Source organism: Propithecus coquereli, unplaced genomic scaffold (assembly GCF_000956105.1).
Source record: "Propithecus coquereli isolate 6110/MARCELLA unplaced genomic scaffold, Pcoq_1.0 Scaffold439, whole genome shotgun sequence".
NCBI classification, from domain to species: domain Eukaryota; kingdom Metazoa; phylum Chordata; class Mammalia; order Primates; family Indriidae; genus Propithecus; species Propithecus coquereli.
The window spans coordinates 2,384,762-2,412,045 of NW_012150163.1; the positions used below are offsets into that span (position 1 = coordinate 2,384,762).

General features: G+C 43.0%; 1 protein-coding gene across 1 annotated transcript in view; it reads left to right on the top strand.

The window, feature by feature from the left end:
* Positions 1–238: 238 nt before the first annotated feature.
* The window catches only part of UBE3C (ubiquitin protein ligase E3C), a 29,592-nt gene continuing 2,546 nt past the window's right edge, over positions 239–27,284 (top strand). The window contains exons 1-9 of the mRNA XM_012654153.1: positions 239–401; positions 8,966–9,019; positions 11,900–11,974; positions 12,442–12,588; positions 13,906–14,021; positions 19,913–20,070; positions 23,588–23,741; positions 24,168–24,388; positions 25,643–25,794. Of these exons, the coding sequence (XP_012509607.1) occupies positions 336–401; positions 8,966–9,019; positions 11,900–11,974; positions 12,442–12,588; positions 13,906–14,021; positions 19,913–20,070; positions 23,588–23,741; positions 24,168–24,388; positions 25,643–25,794 (1,143 nt within the window). The 5' untranslated portion in view covers positions 239–335. The remainder of the gene's footprint in view (positions 402–8,965; positions 9,020–11,899; positions 11,975–12,441; positions 12,589–13,905; positions 14,022–19,912; positions 20,071–23,587; positions 23,742–24,167; positions 24,389–25,642; positions 25,795–27,284) is intronic.

Below are 27,284 nucleotides of genomic sequence, written 5' to 3' on the forward strand. Positions count from 1 at the left end.
CGGGGCCGCGCACGGCAGCTGCGTCAGGCCGCCATCTTCCCTCCCGAGGCGGCTGCTCCGGAGCGGGTGTGGGGTTCGCGGCCCGTCAGGCGCTCCTGACCGCGGCCGCAGCGGCGGAAGGCGTGGATGAGGGGCGGCGAGGCAGAGCCGCCCCTCCGGTGTCGCCGCCCCTTCGCCCGGGCAGGGCCGGGCGGGCAGAGCGCGGCGCGGGCTCGGTCGCCTCCGGCCGCCGCCTGGTCGCGCTGCCCCGGGCCGGGCGGGCGCCGAGAGGCGAGAGCGAGAGCGAGAGCGCTCGGCTGGTCGCCGGGCGCTGCCCGATGGGATAAGCTGTAAAGATGTTCAGCTTTGAAGGGGATTTCAAGACGCGGCCCAAGGTGTCCCTCGGCGGCGCGAGCCGGAAGGTGAGCGCCGCCCGTGCGCTCGGGGCCTCCCGAAGTCGGGGCCGGGGGTCAGAGGTCAGGGTCGGGGCCCGGAGGGTCGGTCAGGGGCGCGGGCGGCGCTTTGGGAACTGCTCTGGAGGGCTCGTGGGAAAGGCCTGGGTGCGCTGGCGTCCCCAGTAACAGCCTCTCGCCGCGGTTCAGACCTGCGGGCGTGCTGCAGGGGAGTGCCTGCCTCTTCGGTGTGGGCGGCGCAGCTCCGCGCGTTTGCACGTTTGCGTGCTGCGAACCACGGACGGTTAGGGTTAGAGCTGCAGGGGAGTGTCTCTTCGGTGTAGGCAGTGCATGGCTCCGCACGTTTTCGTGCTGCGAACGGCGCAGGCACCCTTTCTGTGCACAGGGGGCAAAGGGCAGGGTTTCTTTATGGAAATAGAATGCACTTTCCCAACTTGGTCCCTCCCGACATCAGATAGTGATTCCTTTTAGAGTACTACCTAAAGGGTAGTTTCTGCTATCGAAAGTAAACACGACGTTCTTGTGGATGTCAGTAATCTCTGAAATGGAGGCAGAACGCCTCATAATTAGTCATGTGTTGGAATCCAAGACCACGAGAATTATTCTTTACCAGCCTTCCGGAAACGTTGCGGAGAGACTCTGGGACTTTGTCTGTCATGATCAGTCATGTCATTATTCGTATGGTAATAGTTTAGAATAAGAGTGAACGAACTGTGATGACTCTGTTGTCCCCGGTTCTAGAATTTCCAGCTCTCTGTCCCTGATGACTGGCATCTGTTGGTTCAGGAAAATTGCTGATAAGTAATTGAACATCAGTGTGGTATTGTCCAGTCCCCCGATTTCCACCCCTTTTCCACTGCTCTGGTCCTGGATCAGACTGGAAACAAAAGTGTGATCCCCAAGCTTGGAATCTTTGAAAGTTTAATTGAATTTAATTAGTTGCCTGTTTACTAATAGTTTCCGAAATGTTCTTTAATATGCTTAGCTAAGTCTTTCTTGTCTCTAATTAGTATATTTTGTATATTACACGTAACCCTGAATGGATGCTGACGCTCAAGTAGGAAGGAGCATACTTTTAAAATTGTGCCACGGGGGTGTGTGTATGGTGGTTTCCGAGGGTAGAGGAAGGGAACCTGGGTAGGGAGTTGAGAGAAGCATGCTGAGAATTTCCAGGCCTTGGAGTTTATGTGATGGTGATTGGGTGTAGGTAGCTTGTGCTGCAGAACTAGGTACTGTGCAGACAGGTCAGGGTTGGCGTGGTAGCATTCGGGGGCTTGCATGTTAATGAAAATTCCTTATGAGATCAAAGGGTTTCTACATTTGTAAGGGACTTTAGGGAACCTCAGGGCCAAATCTCCTACTTTCCAAGTTTGGAAGGTGAGATGCAGAGCACTTGAGTGCACATTCACACAGCAAGCTAGTGGCGGGTCACCACCTTAGAATTCCTGTCATTTGTTTGTATAGAGCCTCCTGGCTTCTCTTGCAGGAGTGCCTGGCAGGCCTGCCATGAGTGTTGGTCCTTTTTCACCTGGTGACACATCGCTGCCCTGAGGAAGTGGTTATCTTTCAGAATCTCGAGATCACAGCTTTTTTGCTGTGCAAAACAATGCCCCTCCTTAAAAAAAACAACTTTTTATTGAGGTATAAACTTATCATACAGGTTCACAAACACTGTGTTCTGTCTTGGGTCCTGTCTCCCTAAAGAGCCTCAGGAGGATGATGCTCAGGCAAGTGAAACTGAGGAGGGGAGTGAGGGAAGCTGGCTGGGGGAGGGGATGGGGTCTTCTCAGCTGGCATCTAGCTTTAGCCCAGTCCCACTGGGAGCATATCACGGTTGTCCTTAATTGAGACAAGGGGCTGGTGGCTGCAGGCTGCCCTTGGCTGAGGCTGGGAATGTGGCAGTGCTGGCCTCTCAGCTGAGGGCCATTCTCTAGAGGCAGCAGGAAGGAGCCATTAGTAGCTGACCTGCAGCAGCTGGGGGATGGATGCCCTGGCCTGGTGAAGGAGTCTGGGTGGGGAACCGACAGCAAGTTCAGCTCGAAGGATTTTCACATACGGGCATACCCATATGTAGATGGAACAGCGCTCGTATCAAAGAAAGAACTTTCCCAGCATTCCAGAGACTCCCTCTCGCTCTGCCCATTTGGTACAATCCTGTGTGGCTTAACGACTGGACACCTTGTTGTTAGGTGATGTGACTATCAGAGTATTTCCATAAACCTAGGTGGCGTAACCTACTACACGCCTAGGCTATGTGGATGGCCTGTTGCACTTAGTCACAGACTTGTTACTCTACTGAGTGCTGTGGGCAGTTGTAACACAGTATTTGCCTATCTCAACATAGAAAAGGCACAGTAAAAATACGGTATTGTAATCTATGGGATTGTGGGACTGAAAGGTCAGTTCTGGGTGCATGACTTCTCCCCAGAGGTGACTGCTCTTCTGACCCCTATTACCGTAGATTAGTTTTACCTGTTGTCGAACTTTATGTAGGTGGAGTCTTTGTGCCTAGCTTTGGCTCAACGTTCTGTCTCAGAGATGGATTCCTTCCATCTTGTGTAGTATTGGCCCATTGTATAAACACTACACAGTTTAATTGATTTTTTATGGGTGTTTGTTGTATGTGTCTTTTGGTGGACATGATACTCGCGTGTGCTGGGTCATAAGTGATATGTATGTTCAGCTCTTTTGCGCACTGCCAGCCAAACATTTTCCCACTTGGCTTGCCAGCTGCCACTCCAGCCAGCAGTGTCTGAGGGTGCCCGTGGCTCCACATCCTTGCCAACACTTGGTATTGTTAGTCTTTTTAATTTTGACATTTCTGGTGGGAATGTAGTTTCCTTGTGGTTTTAATTTTGTATGCTGACAACTAATTGTGTTGAGCACCTGCATACGTTTATTTTCCTTAATTCTCTTTGGCTGCCACATAAGTTCTTCCCTCATTGAAAAAAACAATAAGTTATGATAATCTTTTTCTCATGACTTAAATTATTATTTTAAATCTTCCCTTCTTTCTTGAGCTTAGTGGAAAACTGAGTAGTTACCACTTTTTGAATAAATGCATCTTTTTCTTTTTTTGACTTAAATGAATATTTTTGGGTTGTATTATTTGTAAAGACTCTGTAGGAGCCATCCATACTTTGAAGGGGTTGAAAATCTTGTTGGGGAGTTAAGACTTAAACAATTAAAAGTTTAATAACAGTAGACAGTAATTCCCACATTCCAGATTTCCCTTGGGTCTGAATCAGGAAGAGTAGACTTGGTGGCACTTGGTCCCAAAGGATGGGTGTAATTGGGATAGGTGGAAACAGCAAGAAGATATCGCAGGTGGGTGGAAGGGTCTGTGTACAGGGAGTGGACATGTGCCGGATTACGTTGATTCAGAGTCACACTGATTTCCACTTCTTAATGTTTCTGAAATCACGATACTTCTTGATGGCATGCTGTAGCTTAATTGGCAGCCTGTTTTTCTTTCTTGGTAGTACCTAGAAGATTATCTTAGGAATCACTTGATTGTAAGTACAGAAATTTACTGATACTGGTTTAGTAGGCAAGACAAAAATGGAAGAAAAACGGGTTTCTGAGAGGGTATGGGGATGGTGAAGGTCGGAACAACCAGACGGCAAGTTAGCCCTCCCAGGACGGTCACTCAGCCTTCCTGGAGCTGTGTGATCACCACTTCTCTGTCGCCGTCCTCCGCTCTGCAGACTGGCTTCTCCGTTTCCCTTGCACCTCATCTTGGCTGTATTTGATTTCCTAGTTTAAGTGTCCAGAGGATTCGATCTCAGTTCCAAATTCTCCGGAGAGAAAATCTGATTGGCCTGAGTCATGTTTCCACCTTGGGAGCTGAGTCCAAGGAGGGGGTTGGAGTCGTTTGGTACAAATGGAGCAGTCTGGATGTGAGGGGTAGGGAGCGGATTCTCCAAGAGGGGGACGTTTTGGTAGAGTGAATGTCTAGGTTCCTGTGGGACTGAGGCAGAATGTCTGACGGGTGGTGGATTGTACACGTGTGAAACTCGGGGAAGGATCTGGGCTGGAGATGCAGATTTGGGGTTATCAGCAGACAGGTGGCCTAGAACTTAGGATGCAGTCACCTGACGGAGGGCCTGGAGTTTCTGACAGGAAGGGATTCGTGAGGTCCTGCAACACTTCACAGGTGCGTGTGTGGGGAAATTATGAAAGAGCCACACCTCGGGGCAGGAGGAGAGTGGTATCCAGGGAATTTCAAGGAGGGGGGAGTGGCCAGCACTGCCAAAGGCTGCGGAGAGGCAGGGAGCGAAGTGCTGTACGAACAGTCTACTGGATTTGGAGCTAGGAAGAATTAGGTGACTTGAGAGCGCATAATCTGTAGAGTGGTTGGAGTTGGAAGTTAAGGTGTAGCACACTGATGAGTGAGTGGGAAGTCAGAGGATAGAACTGTTTTGAAAAGGACCAGAAGATTGGGTGACAACTAATCCCTGTTAACACTGATGTCTAGTTGAAGAACAGCATGGGCAAAGGTGTCTAACCACAGAGAGCTGGTGATCAGCTACAGGCTGTGCAGATTGTGGCTGGAATGGGGTGTGCAGAGCGGGTGGAGGTGGTAGCAGAGAAGGCTGGAGAAGGGCTGTCAGGGGCCAGAGCTGGAGGCCGCACCAGGGCATATTCAGGGAGCACTGAAGAGCCGTTGGAGAATTTTGAGCAGTGAAGTGACTTTGAGCAAACTTAGGTTTTAGAGAGATGAGTGTGGGGCAGTGTGGTGTTGGAGCCCACACAGGTAAGCCTGAAGGCAGGGAAACCGCGGGAGAGACAGCGAGGGCCCAGAGGAAGGGGCTAGGAACCCACATGGAGCAGTGGGTTCAGGAGACGTTGAGGCGACTGAAGTAACACGATGCCCTGGTGATGGGGCTGGGCATGAGGGAGAGCAGAAAGGGCGTGCCATCGGGGTGCCTGCAATGGGTGCTGAGTCATGCCCTGGGTTTGGGAGGCGCCCAGGGAGTGCTGGTGGGGAGCTCGGGCGGAGCCCGGGAGTGCATCAGCCCCTCAGTGTTGGCAGTTGGGCTTGTGGGATAAGCTGAGATCATCAAGGGGAAGTTTCTGCCTTTGGAAGACGTGCGGGCTCAGGACAGAGCTCTGAGGGACATGGCAGAGACTGTGACGGCGCGTGGTGAGTGGAAAGCCAGGTGTGTTTCTAACGTGCGGATGGAAGCGTGTTCCTCACCAGGCAGTGTTTGCTGAGCGGGGAATGAGCAGGGGCCGAGTGAACCCCAGGGCTGTCAGAGGCGCGGCCACGCCTCTCTGCTGACTTTAAGGTCTCAGTTGCTGTGGCTGTGGCTCCTGTTGGATTGACCTTAAGACATTGCGCTCTAGGTTATCTCAAAGTTGAGGGCTAAATTGTTGTTTTCTAACATTAAAATTTTGTTTTACTTTAAAAAGCTGTTACGCATGTTCATGGTATGAACTTTGTGTGATGTGTACATGTCCATCCTTTATTTTTGGACACTCAGGTTGTGTTTTAATATGAACAGTGTGATAGCCAACAATTTATAATCATTTTTTAGGATAAATTGGCAGAAGTTGAATTGCTTGGTCAAAGTATGCACATTGTGTCAAGGCTTTTGATACGCTGTTCTCTGGAAAAATGTATTCCCTGGGCTAAGCAGTTCAGGGCATCTTTGCATCTTTGTCTCGTTGCAGGGGTTAAGTTGCAATGAGCTTCAGAGGACACTTTCCTTCGAGGATGTTTCTGTTCTCTCCTTGGGTTAGATATGCTCTGTACTCAGTATTTGTTCTCCTGCAGGGTGTGCTACTTGTATGCTTTCAGTTAATCCTGACTTCTCTGAGGCAGAGGCGTTCGCGTTCCATGGAGGAAGAGGTCCAGAGTCTAGATAATTCAGCAAAACCTGTGGAGCTGAAGTGTGTGATCTCTGTTCTGTTTATCCTGATCCCACGCTGCTCTCCAGTGTGTGTGGGCATGTTGTCTGCACGTCTTGTGTCTGTCTCCTGCTTTGCTTGTGTGTTCCTGTAACTGCTTGGGAAGTTGAGGCTCACATCCTGCAGGCACTGAGAAGGTGACCTAATAGTCCCACATCTTTCTGGACGAATTTTCCTTATAATGTAGCTTTAACACTGTAACATTTTAAAGAAATGTCAGTAAACTCTAGTGTGTTGGCACATAGCACAGTTCATGTCACCTCTTTCTACTGTGAAACCCATTTACTGCAACAGATGGAATTGTCAGAAGCATAATGGGAACTTGAAAAATGTTGAAACAACTGTCTGTGACTTAGTCGTTCATGTTTTCTGGGCTTTACCACATCTTGTAAGGTGAAAGTCATAATTCTTGGTAATGAGAAAGTCATCATAAAAAATAAAATGGTCTAATAAAGTCTCATCTTCCCCTTAAATTAAGCAATATAGCACGTCATACTCCTTTATTGTGATTATAAGCAGTTTCTTTTGCTTTGAGGATCCTAGTTTCAGATGGGGCGTTTCACAAATAAAATTATAAGAGTTTTATACAATTCAGTATTTTTAATTTAAAATGTAATGTGGTTCATTTTCACTGTGTTTTTTAGAGAGACCTTCTATTTAGGACAAGTGATACTGTCTTTCCATTTAGTGTGTGGTAGAAGGTTTCCCCTTGAAGTAAATATATTTAAGTGAAAAGGATCTTTTTGGCAAGACTAATGCAGTAGTTATATTGTATCCTGTGCATTTTATCAAGTAGTAGTTCATGATTTCCTTAACGTTTTATTACCGGAGATGTTTACCTGATCATTTGGTTAGTGTCTTCAGGGTTTTTCCACTGTAAATTTACTGCCTTTGCCTTGGTAGTGGCTAAGTATCTTGAGGGAGATGCTTTGAGACCAGGCAAATCCTGTTTCTCCTCAAACTTGCCCACTAATTTCAGCATGCATCAGGAGCGCTCGTCTACAGCACGTACTACTGTAGTGCTTGATGGTTCTCTTTTCCCTTTTCCTTCTGCCTTTTTTAACTGGATTCTGTGAGGAAGAGATTTTTATTTTCCCTTGTTCATTTATTTATTCGATTATTTATATAGACATGGAGTCATGGATATATGTATTATCCTATGGATTAGAGTCTAATACTGTCTTCATTGCATAACCTTAACTCTAATTATGAGCGACTATTGGGAAAACCCGCGTTGAGGGACGGTGTCCAGGACATGAAAGACAAAGGCAGAGCAACTGCTATGGGTCAGAGAAGATTAAGAAGAAAGAGTAACCAAGTGCAGTGTGGGGTCCTGGATGAGATTCTAGAACAGATACAGACTGTGAGTGGAAAAACTGGTGAACTTCTGGTTAAGCCTGTAGTTCAGTTAATAGTAAACGGTACCGGTGTTAATTTCCTGTTGATCATTGTATGTACCTGGTTGTGTAGAGGAAGAGTGGGTAAGATAGGGGAACTCATACCATTTTTTGCAACTTTTCTTTATCTAAAATTGGTTTAAAATTGAAAGTCTTTGTATATAGACTATCATGTGATTGAATACAATTAATTAAATTTAAAACAAAATATTTTTCTGCCTTTGAAAGGCTTTTTGTTTGAAATTTTCTATAGTGGAAAGTATCTGGAGGATTTATTTCTTTGGCTTTACATTTTGATGGTGAGAAACTTGATTGTGCATATTGTGTGTTCACATACCAGTGTATAATTTTAAATTGGTTTACTCTCTGACACTGTTCTGGTAGAGTATATCTGTTAAGAGGTTTAAATTTATTAGTTTTTCTAATGATTCATATGCAATGTCTTGGACCTTTAGTTTTATTTTGGATTAAATTTAAAAAAATAAAATGTTCACACATTAAAGACTGGAACAGTTTGGGGCGTTTTTTTAAGAGATCAGATCTCTCTGTTGCTCAGGCTGGTCTCAAACTCCTGGCCTCAAGTGATCCTCCCGCCTCAGCCTCCCAAAGTTTGGGATTACAGGTGTGACCCACCACATCAGGCCAAGACTGGAATAATTTTGAGGGGAGGAGTCTTTAAGTATTGTTTATTTATTTGAAATTTTTAACTTTCCCTTTCATTCTTTTAATTCCTTCTACAAACCAAGTAATTTTATTCAAAATTTAGTTTTACTTACGATGAAAGATTTTTTTCATCGTAGAAATTGGCTTTTCATTGACATTTCTGTTGAGATAGTTGTAAGCTTGCATGGAGCTGTTAGGAGTAGAATAGAGAGGTCCCTTGTTCACATTGCCCAGTTTCCCCTGTGGGCAGTAATTTATAGAATTGCGGTGGACATCACAGCCAGAACATTGACACGAGTACAGCGCACCAGTGTTATTCACATTCCCCACTTCCGTTTGTACTCACTTGTGAATGTGAAGGAATCAGATTTTATTCTTAGAAAACTACTGAAATACTAACTTTAATTAGATCTGTGACCTTGGAGTGGGGGACCATTTCACCTGTTGTGCCTCTGGTTTCTCATCTGACTAAGTCAGATAGTTTGATTGGATGATCTTTAGAATCATTTTGGGTGAGAACATTCTGTAATTGTTGTATGATAGTGTTTTAAAATTGAAATGATAACCTTTTTTACCTCTTCTTTCTCTTTTTGGATTTAGGAAGAAAAGGCTTCTCTTTTACACCGTACTCAGGAAGAAAGAAGAAAGAGAGAGGTAAAAACAGTTTTGTAAAACTATAGATAAGCACTGGTTTTAGTTTTTTATCTATATATGTATAATATATGACATAATGTATGTGTGTATTTAGCTTTAGACTCATTTTTGGATTCCTTTGATTTTGCAGTAAGTCTTTTATTCTGGAACCAATAGAGAAAAAGATAAACTAAAAAGGCAATTTCCGCAGTGGAGAGGGGAATATAGGCTTTTGGTTGGCTTACTTGCTTATGATATGGCTTCCGGAAAATCTAGAAAGCCTTAGTGTATAATGTAGATATTTCACCAGGTAAAAGGAGAAAACTCACTGATAAGGCATGTATCTTAACTATACGTGGGGAAGATAAAAGAAAGGAGCTAATGACATTCCTTGTTTTATTCTTTATCTTACATCATATCTTTTTGGTGGTGATTTCTTAAAATAGTTTTACTTTGTTGATTAATCAGCAGTTGTAGTATCTTATGGCCTGCTTTTCTAGATAGAGTTTTTATGTTTTGATGTGTTAACGATTCATTCATGCCTGTAACAATATTTGTGGAGAGCTTGTTGTGTCAGGTACTGTTCTGCTTGCTGAGCATACAGATAGAGCATATGATGGACAAGCTTGCTGTTCAGTGGTAGAACACCAGTATTGACCAAGATACTGGGACAGTGATGAGGGCTGCAAAGGCACTAGGGTGACGTGATAGGAACTGGGAAGGCCTATGTTCGGGTGTTCAGGGGAAGGGCTCTCTGAGGAGGTTAGAGTGGAACTCATTCCGGAAAGATGAAAAAGAAGCTGCCTTGTGAAAAAGCTGGAAGAAGAACATTCTCGGTTAAAGGAATAGCAAATGAAAAGACTTTCAGGCAGATGTCCCAAGCGTGGCACATTTTTGACCAGACAGTTCTTTGTTGTGGGGGCTGTCCTGTACCTTGGAGGATGTTTAGCAGCATTGTGGCCCCTACGCACTAGATGCCAACAGCACTCCCTCCTCTAGACGCGGCAACCAACAATGTCTCCAGAAATTACAAAATGTCCACTGCGTGGTAAACTTGCCTCAGTTGAATTACTATTCCACCAAGAAAGGAATGTGTTGGTTGGTGCTTTTTATCTTTTTTTTTTTTCCCTTGAGAAAATTCTTAGCCATTGTCTCTTCCAATAGTGCTTTTACTCCATTCTCCTACTCTCCTCCTTGAACTCAAATTGCAAGTATATTTGACCTTGTCCTTGTATCCCGCATGTCCATATGTGCTTTTCTGGATATTTATCCTTTCAAATATCTGTGCATCAGTTTGGATATTTTTTTCTGACCTAACTTCTAATTTACAAGCTATCTCTTTAGCATTGTCTAATTGTTAAATATATCCATTGAGGTCTCTTTTTTTTTTCTTTTAAAGAGACAGGGAGGGTCTCCCCATGTTGCCCAGGCTGGAGTGCAGTGGCACAGTCATAGCTCTCTGCAGCCTTGAACTCTTGTGCTGAAGCAATCCCTCTGCCTCAGCCTCCTGAGTAGCTAGGACGATAGGCGTGCACCACCATGCCTGGCTAATTTTTTTATTTTTTGTAGAGATGGGGTCTTGCTGTTGCCTCATGAGCTTTTAATTAAATTCTCTTAGAATCATTATTTTAGTGAATAGATTCCAAAACTAGATTAGAGCTCACAGATTTTCTTGTTGTAACCATTCCAAGCTCAGAAAGTACCCTTGCATGATGTGACGGTGTTCTCTAACCCCAGGACTGTGTGGGTGAGTATATGTGTGTCTCAGGTTGGTAGATGGCATTCATAGACGACGTGAAACAACGTGATGTGGTAGGGCAGAGTACAGATTTTGGTGTCACACCTGAGTTTGAATTCTAACTCTTGTACATCTTTGGGTATTACTTAATCTTTACAGCAATATCGGTTCCAGCATCTTTAAATTAGAAGTAATGCTCACCTGTAAGACTGTTGTGCAGTTGAATATGAAGTGCCTCTCAGGGCTGGCACGTAGTAGGCTCTCAAACAGTGGTAGCTGCAGTATTTAAAATGATGACGATAAAGAATATATATTTTTGCCAGGTCACTGAAAATGTTTAAAGACAGTCTCAAGTCAATGGAAATTGGAGTTTTCTTTTGAAACAAGAAAATGATCTTTAAAATGAATGTTTGTGTTGTTTGTATTCTTTTAATATTTAAAACTATCAGTTTAAAAAAAAGTCACTGTGCTGACAGGATTGTAAAATGGTGTTACCATTTTGGAAAACTGTGGCAGTTCCTTAAAATGTTAATGCCACTCATAGGTACGTACCCAAGAGAAATGAAAACCTGTGTTCACAAACTTGTGTGCGAGTGTTCTTAGCAGCCTTATTCATAATAGCTAAAGGTGGAAACAGCCCAGATGTCCATCAGCAGATGAATGGATAAACATAGTGTGATCCATCCATACGATAGAATATTATTCTCAGCCATAAAAAGGAATGAAGTTCTGACATATGCTGTAACATGGATGAATCTTGAAAAAAATCACACTAAGTGAAAAAGCCTAATACGAAAGGCTGCATGTTATATGCTTACATTGTATGAAATGTGGAGAATAGGCAAATCCATGGAGACAGAGAGTGGATTAGTGGTTGCTGGGGGCAGGGAGTGAGAGCAGAGAATGAAGGATGGTTGCTAGTGGGCGTAGGGTTTCTGTTCGGGGGTAATGAACATGTTCTAAAATTAGATAGCGGTCATGGTTGCATAACTCTGAATATACTAAAAATATATTCAGTGGATGGTATACTTTAAAGAATAAATTTCATGGTATATGAATTATATAGCTTTTTTTTTTTTTTTTAATAGAAAGTCTTTACTAGCAAAATGTCGTTTTCACCGATACTGACCAATTGCACCCTCTCTCCTCCCTTCATTATTCAGGAAGAAAGGCGAAGATTGAAAAATGCAGTAATTATCCAGTCATTTATTCGAGGCTATAGAGATAGAAAACAGCAAGTAAGTAAGTTTGTTTGTTTTTAAAATGAGAAAGCATTAGATGGGCATGCAAGAGTTTATTTTAAATCTGGCCTTGTTATTGTCAGCATTCATTTTGTATGTATTTTTATACACCTTTTAAGTGAAAGTTAATGTTGATAATAGTATTTTTCACAATAAACAATTTAATTAATTATACTAAGACTTATAGATAGGTGAGATTTTAGGTAATTTTTAAATAACAAAATACAAACGTGGACAAACCACAGCTGAGGATCAGAGCAGAAGGAAGTGGCGGGAGAGTCTGTCAGGCACTTGGGGTCTGCTGTCACGTGCCAGGCTTTCCTTAAACCTTTTACCAACAACTCCAGCAGCAGCATATTCATTGCCAATTTCCACCACTCCTGTAAAAACATGTAGCATATATTTAGATGTAAGAATTGTGTATCTAAATAACATATTTATGTATCGCTTTGTTGTGCTTTCAGTACTCCGTCCAAAGAAGTGCATTTGATCGCTGTGCTAGCCTGTCCCAGTCTGGTGGCACTTTTCCCATTGCTAGTGGTCCCAACCTTACCCTTTTGGTAAGGCAGCTTCTGTTTTTTTACAAACAGAATGAAGACTCAAAACGTTTGGTGAGTATTAACTACATTTTCACTTGTCCTTGTTTATATATTTTCTGAATTCTTATTTTTTTTAAATAGAAATGGTATATGTCTGATTGAGAAGTCAGGTAACCCCTCCACTATGTCTAAGCCTTTGTGAGCCACTACTCAGCCAGTGGTAATAGGTCACCTCTGTGTAATGTGCTTTACCTATTAAAATGCGATACACATTTTCAATAGGGTTTTTCATTTTTTATTATGGGAAATTTCACACATAAAAAACTAGACTGTGTTGACCCACTTACCGTGTTCCCCTGAGCCAGCCTCAGCAGTCGTCACGCTTCCATCAGTGTGAAGCATCCGAAATACCACATCATCATGTTCGTCCGCAGTCCGTAAAATGTAGGGTGTCTCATTTTTAAATATCAAAAATTTTTTTCTAAAAATTTTATAGGCTTTTGCTGTTACCAGTGATGAGGAATAGTGTATGTTAATGGTGGAAAATAAATATAGACGAATAATTTTTTTTTTAAATGGAATTTGTTACTACCCATTTTCCCAGGAAATATGAAGAAATTCATGTATAATTGTTAGGTTAAATATGTATCTATTCTCAGAAACTTTTGTTTACCTGTATTTAAAATCTCAAATTGTCTTGCAGTGAAAAGCAAGTCTTGCATGCTACAGACCACACATACTGGAAAGATCCTCGCATGAACTAAGTACAGAGGACAGAGGAATACCTTATTGCTTACCTAATCTGTGGCCTTAAAACCCAGCATTTTTGCCTGAGCTGAGCTAGGCAGAAACATGAGGAAAACCTTCCATTAATTAGTCTAATGAGGCAATAAAAGCATTTTGTTTATTTGTTTATTTTAGTGATGGAGTCTCCCTCTGTCACCCAGGCTGGAGTGCAGAGGTCTGATCATAGCTCGCTGCAGCCTCGAACTCCTGGGCTCAGGTGATCCTCCCACCTCAGCCTCCTGAGTAGCTGGGACTACACCACCATGCCTGGCTAATTTTTAAAAGTTTTTGTATTGACAGGGTCTGGCTGTGTTGCCCAGGCTGGTGTCGAACTCCTGGCCTCAAGCAATCCTCCTGCCTTGGCCTCTCAAAATGCTAGGATTATAGGTGTGAGCCACCGCGCCCAGCCCTGATGTATTATTATTAAGATAGAAAATGCAAATGTTGCTCAGTAAAACCTGATTTTGAAGATTTACTTCTTATCAGGCTTTGATTAGGTTTGATTAAATGTATATTACCACTCAAGGAAATTTGGAATATTATGTAAATTAGCAAACGATTAAATTTTAATGGATTGAGAGTTTTGTGTGTTTTGTTTTGCAGATATGGCTGTATCAGAACTTAATTAAACACAGTGCACTGTTTGTCAAGCAGTTGGATGGATCAGAGAGACTTACATGCTTGTTTCAAATCAAGAGGTTGATGAGCCTCTGTTGCAGGTAAATTCTGTCATAGTCAGCATCTTATATGTATAATGTATTGACCAATTTGAATGTCTAAAACACCTTTTGTTTTCATGTTCTGAGACAGTGGCTTTTCCACAAATTTTTTTTAAGACCTTGAAACATTCTGTGTATGACAATTTTCACTCTAGGTGATTCTTGCCAGTGTGACTTAGAAATTAAAACATAGGTATCAGTATCTTTCAGATGATATTTTCTTTCAAGGATGTCCTGGAATTATCTTGTCAAATGTGGGATCTCCTGGTTCCTAGTGAATGGAAGGTCACTCAGGAGAGGACTGATGTGCGAGTGATTTCATTCTCGGGGTTTCTACCAACATGCAGTTTGAAAGCCACTTCTTTGGAATATACCTTTCATCAGGCTCTCTGATTATTTACATATGAACTCAAATTACTTCCATAACTGTCTTGGATTCAGTCTAGAAAAGAACACATCTAAGTGATGTGAGCTTATGTTACCTGAATATAACAAACCAAGATAATATCTGTACCAGTTTGTAATAAATTGCTTATGTCTGCACAGTAGCAAAATTTTCACGTGATTCTGAGCTGTCAGGACAACTGCAGTGAATTTCCTGGGAGCTGCCTATAAGGAAGCGTATTTAAGATTGCCCTCGGAACTAGGCCTTGCTGACTGAGTGCTCCAAAGTACTTACCCAGAGTAAAGATGGGAAAAGAGAACCTGCGAGAGAACTAGAATGATCACAAGTCTCAAGAATTCATAGTTTCCTAAGCTCTTTTGTTTCGTAGAAAAACTTTTAGGTTTGAAAACACAGTGTATACGTCCATCGTAGAAAGCCAGGAGTTTGCAAACATGTTTCGTAAATAGCTAAGTAGCAAGTATTTCAGGGTTTGCAGGCCATATATGATCTCTGTTAAATAGTCTTTCTTTTTTCTTACAACCCTTTAAAATCAATCAACCACTTTTCACTCAACAGCTGTGTGAAAACAGACCGAGGGCTGGTTTGGCCCATGGGTTGCAGGTCGTGAACACTTTCTCTAAGGTCACTTTCGAAGATACTCATATAAGCAAGTAATTTGAATAGATGATATATCCGAATGGAATTTCTCATTTCTTTTCCAATTTTTAATTTTGAAAAATTTCAAATACAAGGAAAGTTGAAAAAATACCTTTGGATAGATTCGGAAGTTACCATTTTGCCACATTTGCCTTCTTTCTCTACGCATACTGTTTTTCTGAAGCATCGGAAAGTAAGTCGCAGACATCGTGACATTCACCCCACATCTGGGAACAGCACGTTCTTACGTGACCACGGTGCTGGTTCCAGGTCTGAGAAAATTAGGATTTCTCTAATACCATGTAATGTGTACTCCATATTCAGATTTCCTCATTTGTCTCACAGATCTCTTTTTTGTTTTAATGATCTTAAGAACCGTTCATTTTATGCATTCCTCTGTCTCTGCATTTCTGAAATGGGAGTTGGGTTTCGGGGAGGGTTTCTCAACCTTGTCCTGTTGACATCTTGGAAGGGCTCTGTCGTGGGCCGTCCTGCACGGCAAGAGGCTGATCAAGTGCTGGTCGTGCCCTGCTCCCAGCCAAACGTGTCTCCGAACACTGCCAGATGTCACCCCAGAAGCAAGATTGTCCTCATTGAGAGCCACTGATACAGAGGCTTGCTTCAATTTAATTTAAACATTTTTAATAAGAATGCTTCCTAGGAGGTAATGCGAAAGTCACATCACATCCCGTCAAGAGACACCTACTGAGGTATGTCCCATTATGAATGGTGCTGAGTTTGATTATTGGGTTAAGGTAGAAACGACTATAGCTCTCTATTGTAAAGGTACATTTTCCTCTTTGTCTATGGGATGATACCTTCATATATGAATACAACCTGTCACCCAGGGGTTTTAGCGTCTGTAGATGATCTATGCCTAAATCAATTTTAACATCATCTATGGTTTGTGCAATGGTGATTCTTCTAATTCTCTTGCTTCTTCAGTGTTTATTAGCCGGCATTCTTTTGTAAAGAAGACCCCTCCCCCCCTTTTCCCCTTAGTCTCAGTAAGGTCTTATGTATTTTTTAAAACAGTGTGTGATAAATTATTCTTTTTGGTGGTCCTGTTTAGGTAGAGAGAGCCCTTTGAGTAGCCTCTCTGGGCCAGGACCGGTGTCTCTTGCCTGCGGTCCCAGCACTGTGTCATTGTTATTTAACACTAATGTTCGTAAAGGTAAACAGATACTTACCTACTTAAGTACATTTATTTTGAAAATGAAGATAATTTTGAGAAAGCTCACAAATACTTACATTACTTGGATTTCTTTTTTCGTGAGTGTCCATTAGGCTCGTTAGGGTTGGCTCATCAGTTCTTTGGTTTATTAGAAAGAGCTTATGGTGTCCTACGCCGTGCTGGGCATGGTTCTCAGCACGGGGGTGTGGCTGTGAGGAGTCAGAAGGTTCTTACTCTCCTGAGCTTATATCCGGTCTGGGAGACCAAAAATAAACATAAAGAAGTATGAATGTTTTTACACAAAAAAAGTAAATGTTAAGTGTTGAGATAAAAAGAAGGAAATGCCTTTTGTGGATTTTGGTGGGGGAGTGGCTCTTGTGATCATCTGGTCAGAAAGGGCTCGAACGAGGCAGGGCATTGGCCATGCGGTTGTCGGCCTGGGGCCAGAGTCAGCTGGCGCAGCGGCTGCTGAGAAGGCGCAGACACTCGGGGTCTGGTGGGGATGTTCTCTGAGGACTTCAGCTTTGTGCTGAGAGAGCAGGGAAGCCAAAGGAAAGTTTTGAGCAAGAGTGACATAACCTGACTTTTTTTCCTCTCTGTGTCTTTTAAAGTTTCTGTTAGGTAAAATTTCAAACATGAAAGAGTAGAAAAATGGTATACTAGATGCTCTTTGCTGCCACGTGGAGTCAAGAATTTTTAGCATTGTTGACCATTGCTAGTATTTCGCTGAATCACTGGAAAGTAGCGTAGTGACACTCCTCTCCCCAAATACTGCCATCTCTCTCTCTGAAGAGGAAGACACTCTCCTACCAGCCATGATGCCATTGTCACACCCGTGAAGTTGTTCAAGAACACGTTAGCTAACACCAGGAGCTGACGTCTGCTCTGACAGTCCCAGCACCCCTTGCACTCAGAAACGGCTCCGATTAGTCACTTTGTCTAACACCCAGCTCATTTTCAAATTTCCCCTGTTGTCTTCACGATGTGCTTTATAGCTTTATAGCTGTTTTTCTTTATTCTTTTTTTTTTTTTTTTTTAACAGTCTGTTTGACCACGCTTTACCTTTGACGTCTCCCGAATCTTTCCTCTAGAACAGCCCCTCCCTCCCACGCCCCCACTGCATGTTTTCACAGCTCCGCTCTGGCCAGTGTTGAAAAGGGACTGCAGGGAGGCAGGGCAGAGACAGGGATCGGCGAGGGATGACGGTAATCCAGCCGGAAGCGGTGGTGGCCTGCACCGAGCCGATGGCAGAGGGTGACACAGAGTTGGTAGCCTCTGGAGGGTTGACAGGATTTGCTGACACGCTGGCTGTGGGGTTTCAGACAAGGAGGAGTTGAGGATGGGTACAAGCTCAGTGTGAGCGAGGAGAGGGATGAAGTGGTTTAAGACCGGGATGCATAACACTGGATGGGGTGAGTGGATTGTGTAGGAGAGAAACAGCGGATCGCTGAAGGAACCCTCCACAGCAGGAGGCTGTGGGCCGAGGAGGGACCAAGGAGGCCGGAGGAAGACAGGGTCTGAGGTCCTGGAAGGACAGAGGGCACAGGGAAGGAGAGAGGGGACGTGGCTGGCGTGGACGCTGCCGACTGGGCAGCCGCTGGATCAGAGCACTGAGGATGAAATCGGAGAGTTGGTAATGCTAGGTACTACTTTTCCAAAAGGTAGAATCAGACTCTCAAGTAAACACGTATCAAAGGTTTTTTATTAATTGTTAATTAATGAGGTACCCAGTTAGACATGCAGTTAATTTAAATGAGGCTCCACCTTGCTGAGCCTTACATTCTCTCTTTCACAAAAGCCTTTCGCATTGCCGGGAACAGGAAGACTTTGCATAGCTCAGAATGGGAAGCATTTGTATGACTTACGGGTTTTCTGCAAGTTAACTTGTGTCTCTGCGGAGCTGCAGAGCAGCCTGGCGGATACAGGGTGGAAGCCCAGGGGTGGGCTGGGCAGGACACTCAGTACCCCTCCCCCCTGTTGCCCGTTCTACAGTCTTCCGATTTTTTCCTCAGTAACGCCATTGCCAGCCCAAGAGAGCAGTGTTGGGTTTCGAGCGTGGGAAGAGTGGGGTCGTCAGTCACGCGGTGCTGTGCTGCAGAGGGAGCAGGGACGTGGGTCAAGGCTGGCGAGGGCAGTGGGCAGAGTCTCTGTGACTTGGAAAAACTAGTAGTGTGTTTGCTGATGACACGGTATGAGAGAGAATCTTGATGCCAAAGGAAGAATTACTAGAACAAACGTTGCTTCCAAGAGAGGACAGGGTGTAGCTCCAGGGTTATAGGGTACGGCCTCAGATGGGTAAGGGCAGTTTGTCCATATTGTTCTGAGACTGACAACCTGGTTAAAAAATTGGATGATAGATTCGAGCAGACGCACTTGAAAAGGAAACACCTGAATAACCAGTAAGCCCTTGAAAAATGCTCGTCGTCATCAGCGATCAGGGAAGTACAAATTTAGATCGCAGTGGAATACGACCACACGCCCGTCGGCATGGCTAGGTTCTACGAATTGTCCGTTCCGGGTGTTGAGGATATGGAGCAAATGGGGCTCTCGGGCACTGCTGTTGTAAGTATGGTAGTTTCTTATAAAGTTAAATACATAGCTGCCACGTGACCCAGTGATTCCACACCTAGGAATTTACCAAGAGAAATGAGGCCCAGTCCATACAGAGGCTGGCCCTCGAACGCCCATCACAGCTTTCTTCATAACAGCAGAAGACTGGTAACAGCCTGCATATCTGTCAGCGTGCACATGTGTAACCCAAAGGTGGTATTTCCGTGCAGTGGAGCGCTGCTCAGCAATACAAAGGACCAGGCTTTGGACGCACGTGGACGAGTCTCAGAAAGATGCTGAGTGAGAGAGTCTGGACGCTGAGTCCATACCGTGTAACAATTTCTTACTGTAAAAAGAGCAGGAAGTGCACCCTACTCTAGTGACAGAAAACAGGGCTGGGGATAACAGCAAAGGTGCACGAGGTGAGTGGCTTGGAGGGGGAGTGCACTGGAGACGCCAGGGGAGGGCGACAGGTGTGCGCTGCGTCCTGGTCGTGGTGCGGTCTGTCCACACTCGTGCTGCCCAGCTTAGGTGGGTGTAGACTGATGTGGGCAAGTATGTCTCTGTAAAGTTGATTTTAAGAAAAGACATCTCTGTTTTTAAATAAGACTAATTTTGTGGCAGCTGAGCCTTCCCTTCTGCCTGTAATCCTTCTCACGGGCAGAAGGGAGGCTTTAGGCAAAAGGACCAGAAATCTGTCCTGTCTGCTCTGTGTGGAGGATGCTGTAGGCATGGAAAGGCCTGAAGTCATCTTTGAAGGAGACGATATTCACTTTTTAAGAAATTTCTCCTTCAGTTTAATTAGATGTAGTTTCTCTTGGTGTGATCCGTGGATTATAATACCTCCCATGCTGTTTGTAACCTGATTCTTTGTTTCTCACGTCTGTGAGCCCAGTGCCAGCGTGCTGTTTGGCACGTCATAAGGACTCTTACAAACTGGTTGGCAGAATGTTTGATCACTGCCCCATCTTTGAGATACGCCTGTTTTCAGAGGTGGTCTAGTACTAGATCAGAGTGGCTCAGGTACTTACCATTGTGACTGAGAGTAATTTGGGGAAACTTCTGGTGACCTTTGCCACGCAGTAATTGAGGGAATGCCTTTTTTTTTTTCTTTCATTTTTACAGGTTGCTGCAAAACTGTAATGATGACAGTTTGAATGTTGCACTTCCGATGAGAATGCTTGAGGTATTTTCATCTGAGAATACTTATATGCCTGTTTTACAAGATGCCAGCTATGTGGTGTCAGTAATCGAACAAATTTTGCACTACATGATTCAGAATGGTAAGTAGTACGTGGGGTAAGAACTGGGGCGTAGCATTATTATGTGAAGTAAGTACAAGCCAGCATGCTTTTTAGGACTTACCCCAACATCAAAATATGTAACAGAAGCATTGTGCACAGTGAGGGGTGCCTGCAAGAGTCAAGAATTCCAATGTCTGTCTTTGGCTCTACCGATGTTGAAAATTTGGAAACGTGCTGTTTTCTTTTGCTTGGAAATGAAGAAAATCAACGTATGCTTTTAGAAATTGTCTCAAGTATAATACTTTAATCCAACATTTGCATCTGCAGTGAAGCCATCCATGACTGAGTAGAAAGGGGTCTTATAACTTCATGATTACCGCGAGTGGATAGGAAAGATAATACTGCAAATGCGTGAGTTACGTCACTTGAAGGGCCTGCCTTATTAAAAAGCAAATCTTGCTATTCACCGGGTGCGGTGGCTCATGCCTGTAATCCCAGCACTTTGGGAGGCTGACGCAGGAAGATCGCTTGAGGTCAGGAGTTCAAAACCTGGGCAACAAAGCGATACTCTGTCTTAACAAAAAATAAAAAAATTAGCTGGGCATGGTGGGCAGCACCTGTAGTCCTAGATACTTGGGAGGCTGAGGCAGGAGGGAGGATCGCCTGAGCCTAGGAGTTCGACGCTGCAGTGAGTTATGATTGGGCCACTGCACTCCAGCCTGGGCAGCAGAGTGAGAACCTGTCTCAAAAAAAAAAAGGAAAAAAAAAAGTAAATCTATTATTCATATTAAAAGAATGGTAAATTCTCACATTCAGTAGAATGGGATAGTTTATTTGAATTTTCTTTCTATAACTCAGTGTTAAAGCTTTTATACATTGATACTATCCTTAAAATGTCTGCATTACATAAGGCAGTGGTCCCCAGCACCAGGGACCGGGTTTCACGGAAGACAGTTTTGCCGGGGCTCTGACTCTGCAGGAGTCAGAGCTCGTGGCCCAGTCCCTAACAGGCTGCAGACATAGTAAATTTGAAATTCCACTGAGGATGTTATTGACACTATTTGGAGAAAAACTGTGAAATAAATTTTTAAAAAAACTTTTATGATGAAGTGAGTAGTATAAAATCTAAAATAAAAAACTATCAATCCCAGTATCCTCTCACAAGTGAAAAGCCAAATATTTTAGGGCTCTGGGACTTCAAAAATATTAGTTAGCATTAAAATATATATATGTGATCAGTCAAAAGGATCTAAGATGGTTTTGGAAAGCCATGCTTAACTGATAAAAGTATAAATGTGCTTTTGTTTTCTTAAAATGGTGGACTGACAATATAGGTTAAATCTAACTGATTCAGTCCTATGAATTAAAACTGTAAAAGTTAAATTTTTATCCATTCCAACCTATTGTTCGGGATTTTTTTTTTTTAAACTACTTTGTTGAAAACTTAGGGAAACTGCTGCATTAATTAAAAGTAAATTGAAATTTGTGGGATTTAGTTTTTTAAAGAACAAACTAATGATAATTAGGAGTAATCCATTGTATTAATCAATGTATTATGTATATCAACTTAAGGCTTAGCATTCAATGAGAATTTTTATTTTTCTTGTTTTCTAAAATTATAAGGAAGATAATCCAGAAATATGCATTATTTGAAATTTGAAATGTGTCTAAAAATAAGAAATGCTTGAAAATCTTACACTGAAACTACCGCTTCTAGCATCTTCTGTGGTGTGCCATTTTTCAGTTGTTTTGATGAATTGCTTCCTGATATTATGAGTCTATAAAATGCTGGCATTCTTTTTGTTGATTATAGTTTGCGTTTTTATTGTACATCATGTGCTATGAAGCTTTTTAACTCTTGTAACAGAACTTAATACTCCAGTCATGCTGTGTCATACGCGTATCTGTTCAACATGTATGTTATTAATGATGTGATACTTTTTTAAAAAAAATCTTAATGTATTTTTAAAAATTGTTGTGCATGTCTTTTCAGTTTTATAGGAAAAGAGCTTTCAAGCTTCCATTTTGAGTTTCACTAGCAATTAATGTATACTAGGTTAGAATTGGGGTAGTTACAGCATAGATCTAATGAGAATACTAAGTATTCATTGTGTAATAATCTTAACTCAAGTTCAAAGCTGTATAGAACTATTTTCCAAAACTGTCCCAAGCAAATGGTTTTTAATGTGTCCTACCAAATATGTCTGTATGATGAGGTATTCACAAATAACACATGAACATTGTTCTTACTATTTTATAAAAAACAAGCAAGCATTTCTTAAAAGAATATATGATTTGAATCATTGGCGATAACCAGAGTTTATGTTCACCGCACACTCAGAAATCCTATCAAAAGCATAGAAAAGAAAATTTAATAAAGGCCATAAAAGTTGTTTCTGTTCACATGTAAGTTGCCTTTAAATCAATCAATTTCCTTGCTGACCACCAGATTGTGGTCTCCAAATATATCACTTCCTTGAAAAGGAACTTCAGCCTCCCCATAGAAGAGGCTGAGTGCAGGTCTGGGTCAGGACAGGAGGTTGGAGTGGGGTGGCTCGTCCAATCAGAGAGCAGTGCTCCCAGTGACCTCCAGGCTGGGGAGCCACCTGGTGCTCAGGCCAGGCCCACAGATGGGATGGTGTGTGTGTGGGGGTGGGGATCGGTGAGGATAACAGCTGTAGTGGATTGAAACCGTCAGTATGGTTAACTCCATGAGTTCAACATGATACGTATTTTTTCTTTTTCTGTTTTTTTTTTTTTTTCTTTTGAGGTAGAGTTTCACTCCCTCACCCAAGCTGGAGTGCAGTGGTGTGATCTCGAACTCCTGGACTGAAGCAATCTTCCTGCCTCTGCCTCCCGTAGCTGGGACTGTAGGCATGCGCCACCACAACTGGTTAATTTTTAAAATATTTTTTGGAGAGACAGGGTCTCACTCTATTTCCCAGGCTGGTTTTGAATTCCTGGCCTCAAGTGATCCTCCTGCCTCAACCTCCCAACTTGGGTTACAGGTGTGAGCCACTGTGCCAGGCCTCGACATGATATTTAAAAAGCCTACAAAACTAATTGAATACTTGGGGGACACTTAGGAGATAGATCCGAAGATCACAACATACGGGCATTATTGGGAATTCTGATTTAAGTAAACTAACTAAATAAAATTTATAACATGAGATAATTGGAAAGTTGAACACTGACTAAATATTTGTGATGTTAAGGAATTACTGTTTATTTTAGCTGTGATAATGGTATTTTTCAGAAATAAAGTCCTTTTAATGATACACTGAAAGAATTCTGAGATTTGCTTCTGTGTGAGTGGGGTGCAGGTGAAGTGGGATTGGCTGTTGCCAACTGTTGTAGACACGAGTCATGGGCACGTGGGTTTGTTACCAGTCATGCTGCTTATCTGTTTAAAGTTGTCCTTAATAGTAATAAATGTTAAAGAATTGCCTGAAATTTGGACCTATAGAGATTTATAAAAAGCATTTAAAAACCGATGAGCTTTTTTCCTTATTATAAGAAAAGATACTAAATTGTAAATATGTGTTCTTCCTTTTAGGGTATTTTAGGTCTCTCTATTTGTTGATTAACAGCAAGCTTCCATCAAGTATTGAATATTCTGATTTATCTCGAGTTCCTATAGCAAAAATTTTGCTAGAGAATGTTCTAAAACCATTGCACTTTACTTACAACTCCTGTCCAGAAGGTGCAAGGTGAGAATGGAATGGACTTACCGATTTTGTCATTTTATGAGATCTGTATCTAATAGTAACTTTTACATAGGATGCTATTTTAAATATAGACTTGAAAGTCAAATTTTTACTTTTATTAGTGTTGATTTAGTTTACAGAAAAATGCCCTTTTTCTTTCTGGCCTGCAACCTAATATAAATTTGGGATTCTGATACCCTGGTTATTGTCCTGCTGTGTAGTAGCTGTCAAAGGCATGATGGAGTTATCTTAATGAAGAAGACATAAAATGTAGTTCACTTCAGGTTGATCTGGTTGATGTTAAATGATTAACTTGGTTAATTTAAAATAATAGATTATTTAGAAGGATATTTTGAAAGGCTGTTTTAATCAGTGATTTGATGAACAGTGTGCTTTGATTCTATAAATGGCTTCCACTTTTCTCTTCAGGCAACAAGTCTTCGCAGCCTTCGCAGGGGAGTTTCTGGAGGCACCTTTCACAGATCAGATCTTTCACTTCATCGTCCCGGCATTAGCAGATGTGCAGACCGTCTTCCCTTACGAGCCCTTCCTGCGTGCACTGCTGTTGGCTGAGAGGAGGTGCTCAAAGAAGAGCGGTGGAGCACCGTGGCTTTTCTATTTTGTTTTAACTGTTGGTGAAAATTATTTGGGTATGAAATACAAAACACATTTTACCTGAACTCACGTGTAGCTTGCATTAGCAGGTCAGTCAGAAGTTCACGCAGGGGTGCGTGTCACATAAAGATGGTCTCTAGGGTGGGCATTTCTTGGAACACGGTATTTGCTGAAGGGCTGTGCTCTGGGTATTGTCCCTGAGGAAAGTTTTCAGATGCAGTAAAAAGTCTGTTTTAGATAAATGTTTAAAAGGCCACACCGATTACAACAGACAACAATTAAATGGGAGAGCTCCTCTGTGAGAGTTTCTGTGCACCCACTTGTGTTACACCTCCAGTGTGCCTATTCTAGAATGATAGCATCTTCCTGTGGTAGGTTTTAATACAACATATGGACGTGAATTACTAGGATAAAGAGATACAAGAAAAAACAGAGTTTTTCTTACTCTCACATTCAACTTGGCATACTTCTGTGACCAGATATGTGGGGGGTTTTTCTCCACACAATGAACATTTGCCAAGTGGACACCAGCTAGGTATCTTATAATTCAAGTGCGTTCTGCTGCTGTCCACCTCGACATGTAGTCGGATGGCCAATTGCAGGTATTAACAGTAGGTTATCCCATGTATTTCTGACCAACTAGCAAAAATCGAGGTTCCTGCAACCTCTACTTGGGTTGGATAATTTACTAGGACAGCTCACAGAACTCAGGGAAGCTTGTATTTGCCAGTTTATTGTAAAGGATCTTATAAGGAACAGGTGAACAGCAAGACGACGAAATGCATATGGCAGCGTACCTGGGAAGGGGCCTGGATGGAGCTTCGCGCCCTCTGGGCATGCCACCTTCCCAGCACCGCCGTGTGTTCAGCAGTCCACAGGCTGGTTGAGTCTTGTCGTTCAGGAGTTTTCCGAGCTCGATCCCCAGTCCCCCCAGCCCTGGGAGGTTGGGGAGTGGGGTGAAAGTTCCAGTCCTCTCATCACTTGGTCTTTCTGGCAACCAGCCCCACCCTGAGGCCATATGGGGGGCCTCACCCAAGTCGCCACTGGAGCAGACACTCAGATATGGTCACACCCGGCTGGTTGGGAATAACAAAAGACACTCTTTCTTTTAGGAAATTCTAAGAAATTCTAAAAATGCTCTGTGGCATAAGCAGGGACAAAGACCAAATACATTTCGTACTATACTGCAGTAAGTTCTGGTCAGAAGGGCCTTGTTGGGTATGAGGAAAAAATGATACCCAGGTTTTCCATTTTAACTCGAATATGTTGTAACTGATTGTCATACCCAGGGGCGCTCTCTGAGGACGGCCTGCTGGTGTATTTACGAGTGCTCCAGACCTTCCTTCCTCAGCTGCCAGTCTCGCCTGCCAGCGCCGGCTGTCAAGACTCAGCCAGCGACTCTGAGGAGGAGAGTGAGGAAGCCGACAAGCCCACGAGCCCCGTAAGCCCTGCGTGCCCGTGCCCCTGAGACTGCTCTCCAGGCAGCTGCGTCTGCCTGGGGAGGCTGGTCTGGCTCTGCCCACCCTTGTCTTTCATTACACGCGTGAGACCCTCAACCTGCCGTGTAAAGCGTTCAGCCTTGGCCGCCACCCTCACTACGCTCTTCCCTAGTGATTGTGGATGCCTTCTTCCACACCTGTCTGTTCACCTGTGGGAGTATGTACGGAGATACGGAGTTTCATGTTTATTTTTATGCAGAACTGGGCCATAATGTATATTAATTTAATTATTACTCAGGAAGTATTTCCTAGAAGTGAAATTATTGGGTCAGAGGGTTAAGTTCTGTGAGCCACTGTGCCTAGCCTGTTATCTTTAAGTTCCCCTTCTCCGTTTTCTTTCTTACTTGTAACAGTTTACTGTGTATTTTCTTTCTTTTTTTTTTTTTTTTTTTTGAGACAGAGTTTCACTCTGTTGCCTAGAGTAGAGTGCCGTGGCGTCAGCCTAGCTTACAGCAACCTCAAACTCCTGGGCTGAAGCAATCCTCCTGCCTCAGCCTCCCAAGTAGCTGGGACTATAGGCATGTGCGACCATGCCCGGCTAATTTTTTCTAAATATAGATTTTTAGTTGTCCAGATCATTTCTTTCTATTTTTTAGTAGAGACGGGGTCTCACTCTTGCTCAGGCTGGTCTTGAACTCCTGACCTTGAGCGATCTTCCCGCCTTGGCCTCCCAAAGTGCTAGGATTACAGGCGTGAGCCACCGCGCCCGGCCTACTGTGTATTTTCAACCAGTAAAAAGCTTTAAAATTTTATATATGCATACTTAATTTGTATGTTTTACTCAAGGGATTTATCTGCCACTGATTTTTTTTTTTTCCTCTTAGTTAAACACTGGAAATGGCTTGAGGTGTAGCTATACTAGGTTGTCAAATATTGTTATGTTAAGGAATTTCACACTGATTAATACTAAATCTAATTAGTACTTAGTCTAATACTAAGTAAATTTTCATAGTATGTTTAAGTGAAAGGGGGTATTAGCACGATACCTTCTGGATACAAACAGCTTTATTAGCATAGAGTGAAAACTATTGCAACAATAGGAAAAGAAAAACATTACTGCCAAGGTTTATGGCTAGGGAGGAGGGTTGATTACAGAGGGATGTAACTGAATTCTTTGTGAATGCTGAAACTGTTGTATCTGCTAAAATTCAAAACCATACGCCAGAAAGTATGAATTTTGTTGTATGGTCAGAAAAGGCATGGGATTCTGTAGATAAAATGTGGATAAAATTTTTGTTTCTAGAAGAAAGTTAATTTTTTCTTTCTTTTCCTTTCTTTTCTTTCATTCCGCTTTTTTTTTTTTTAAAGAGACAGACTCAGGCCGGGCGCGGTGGCTCACGCCTGTAATCCTAGCACTCTGGGAGGCCGAGGCGGGCTGATTGAGCTCAGGAGTTTGAGACCAGCCTGAGCAAGAGTGAGACCCCGTCTCTAC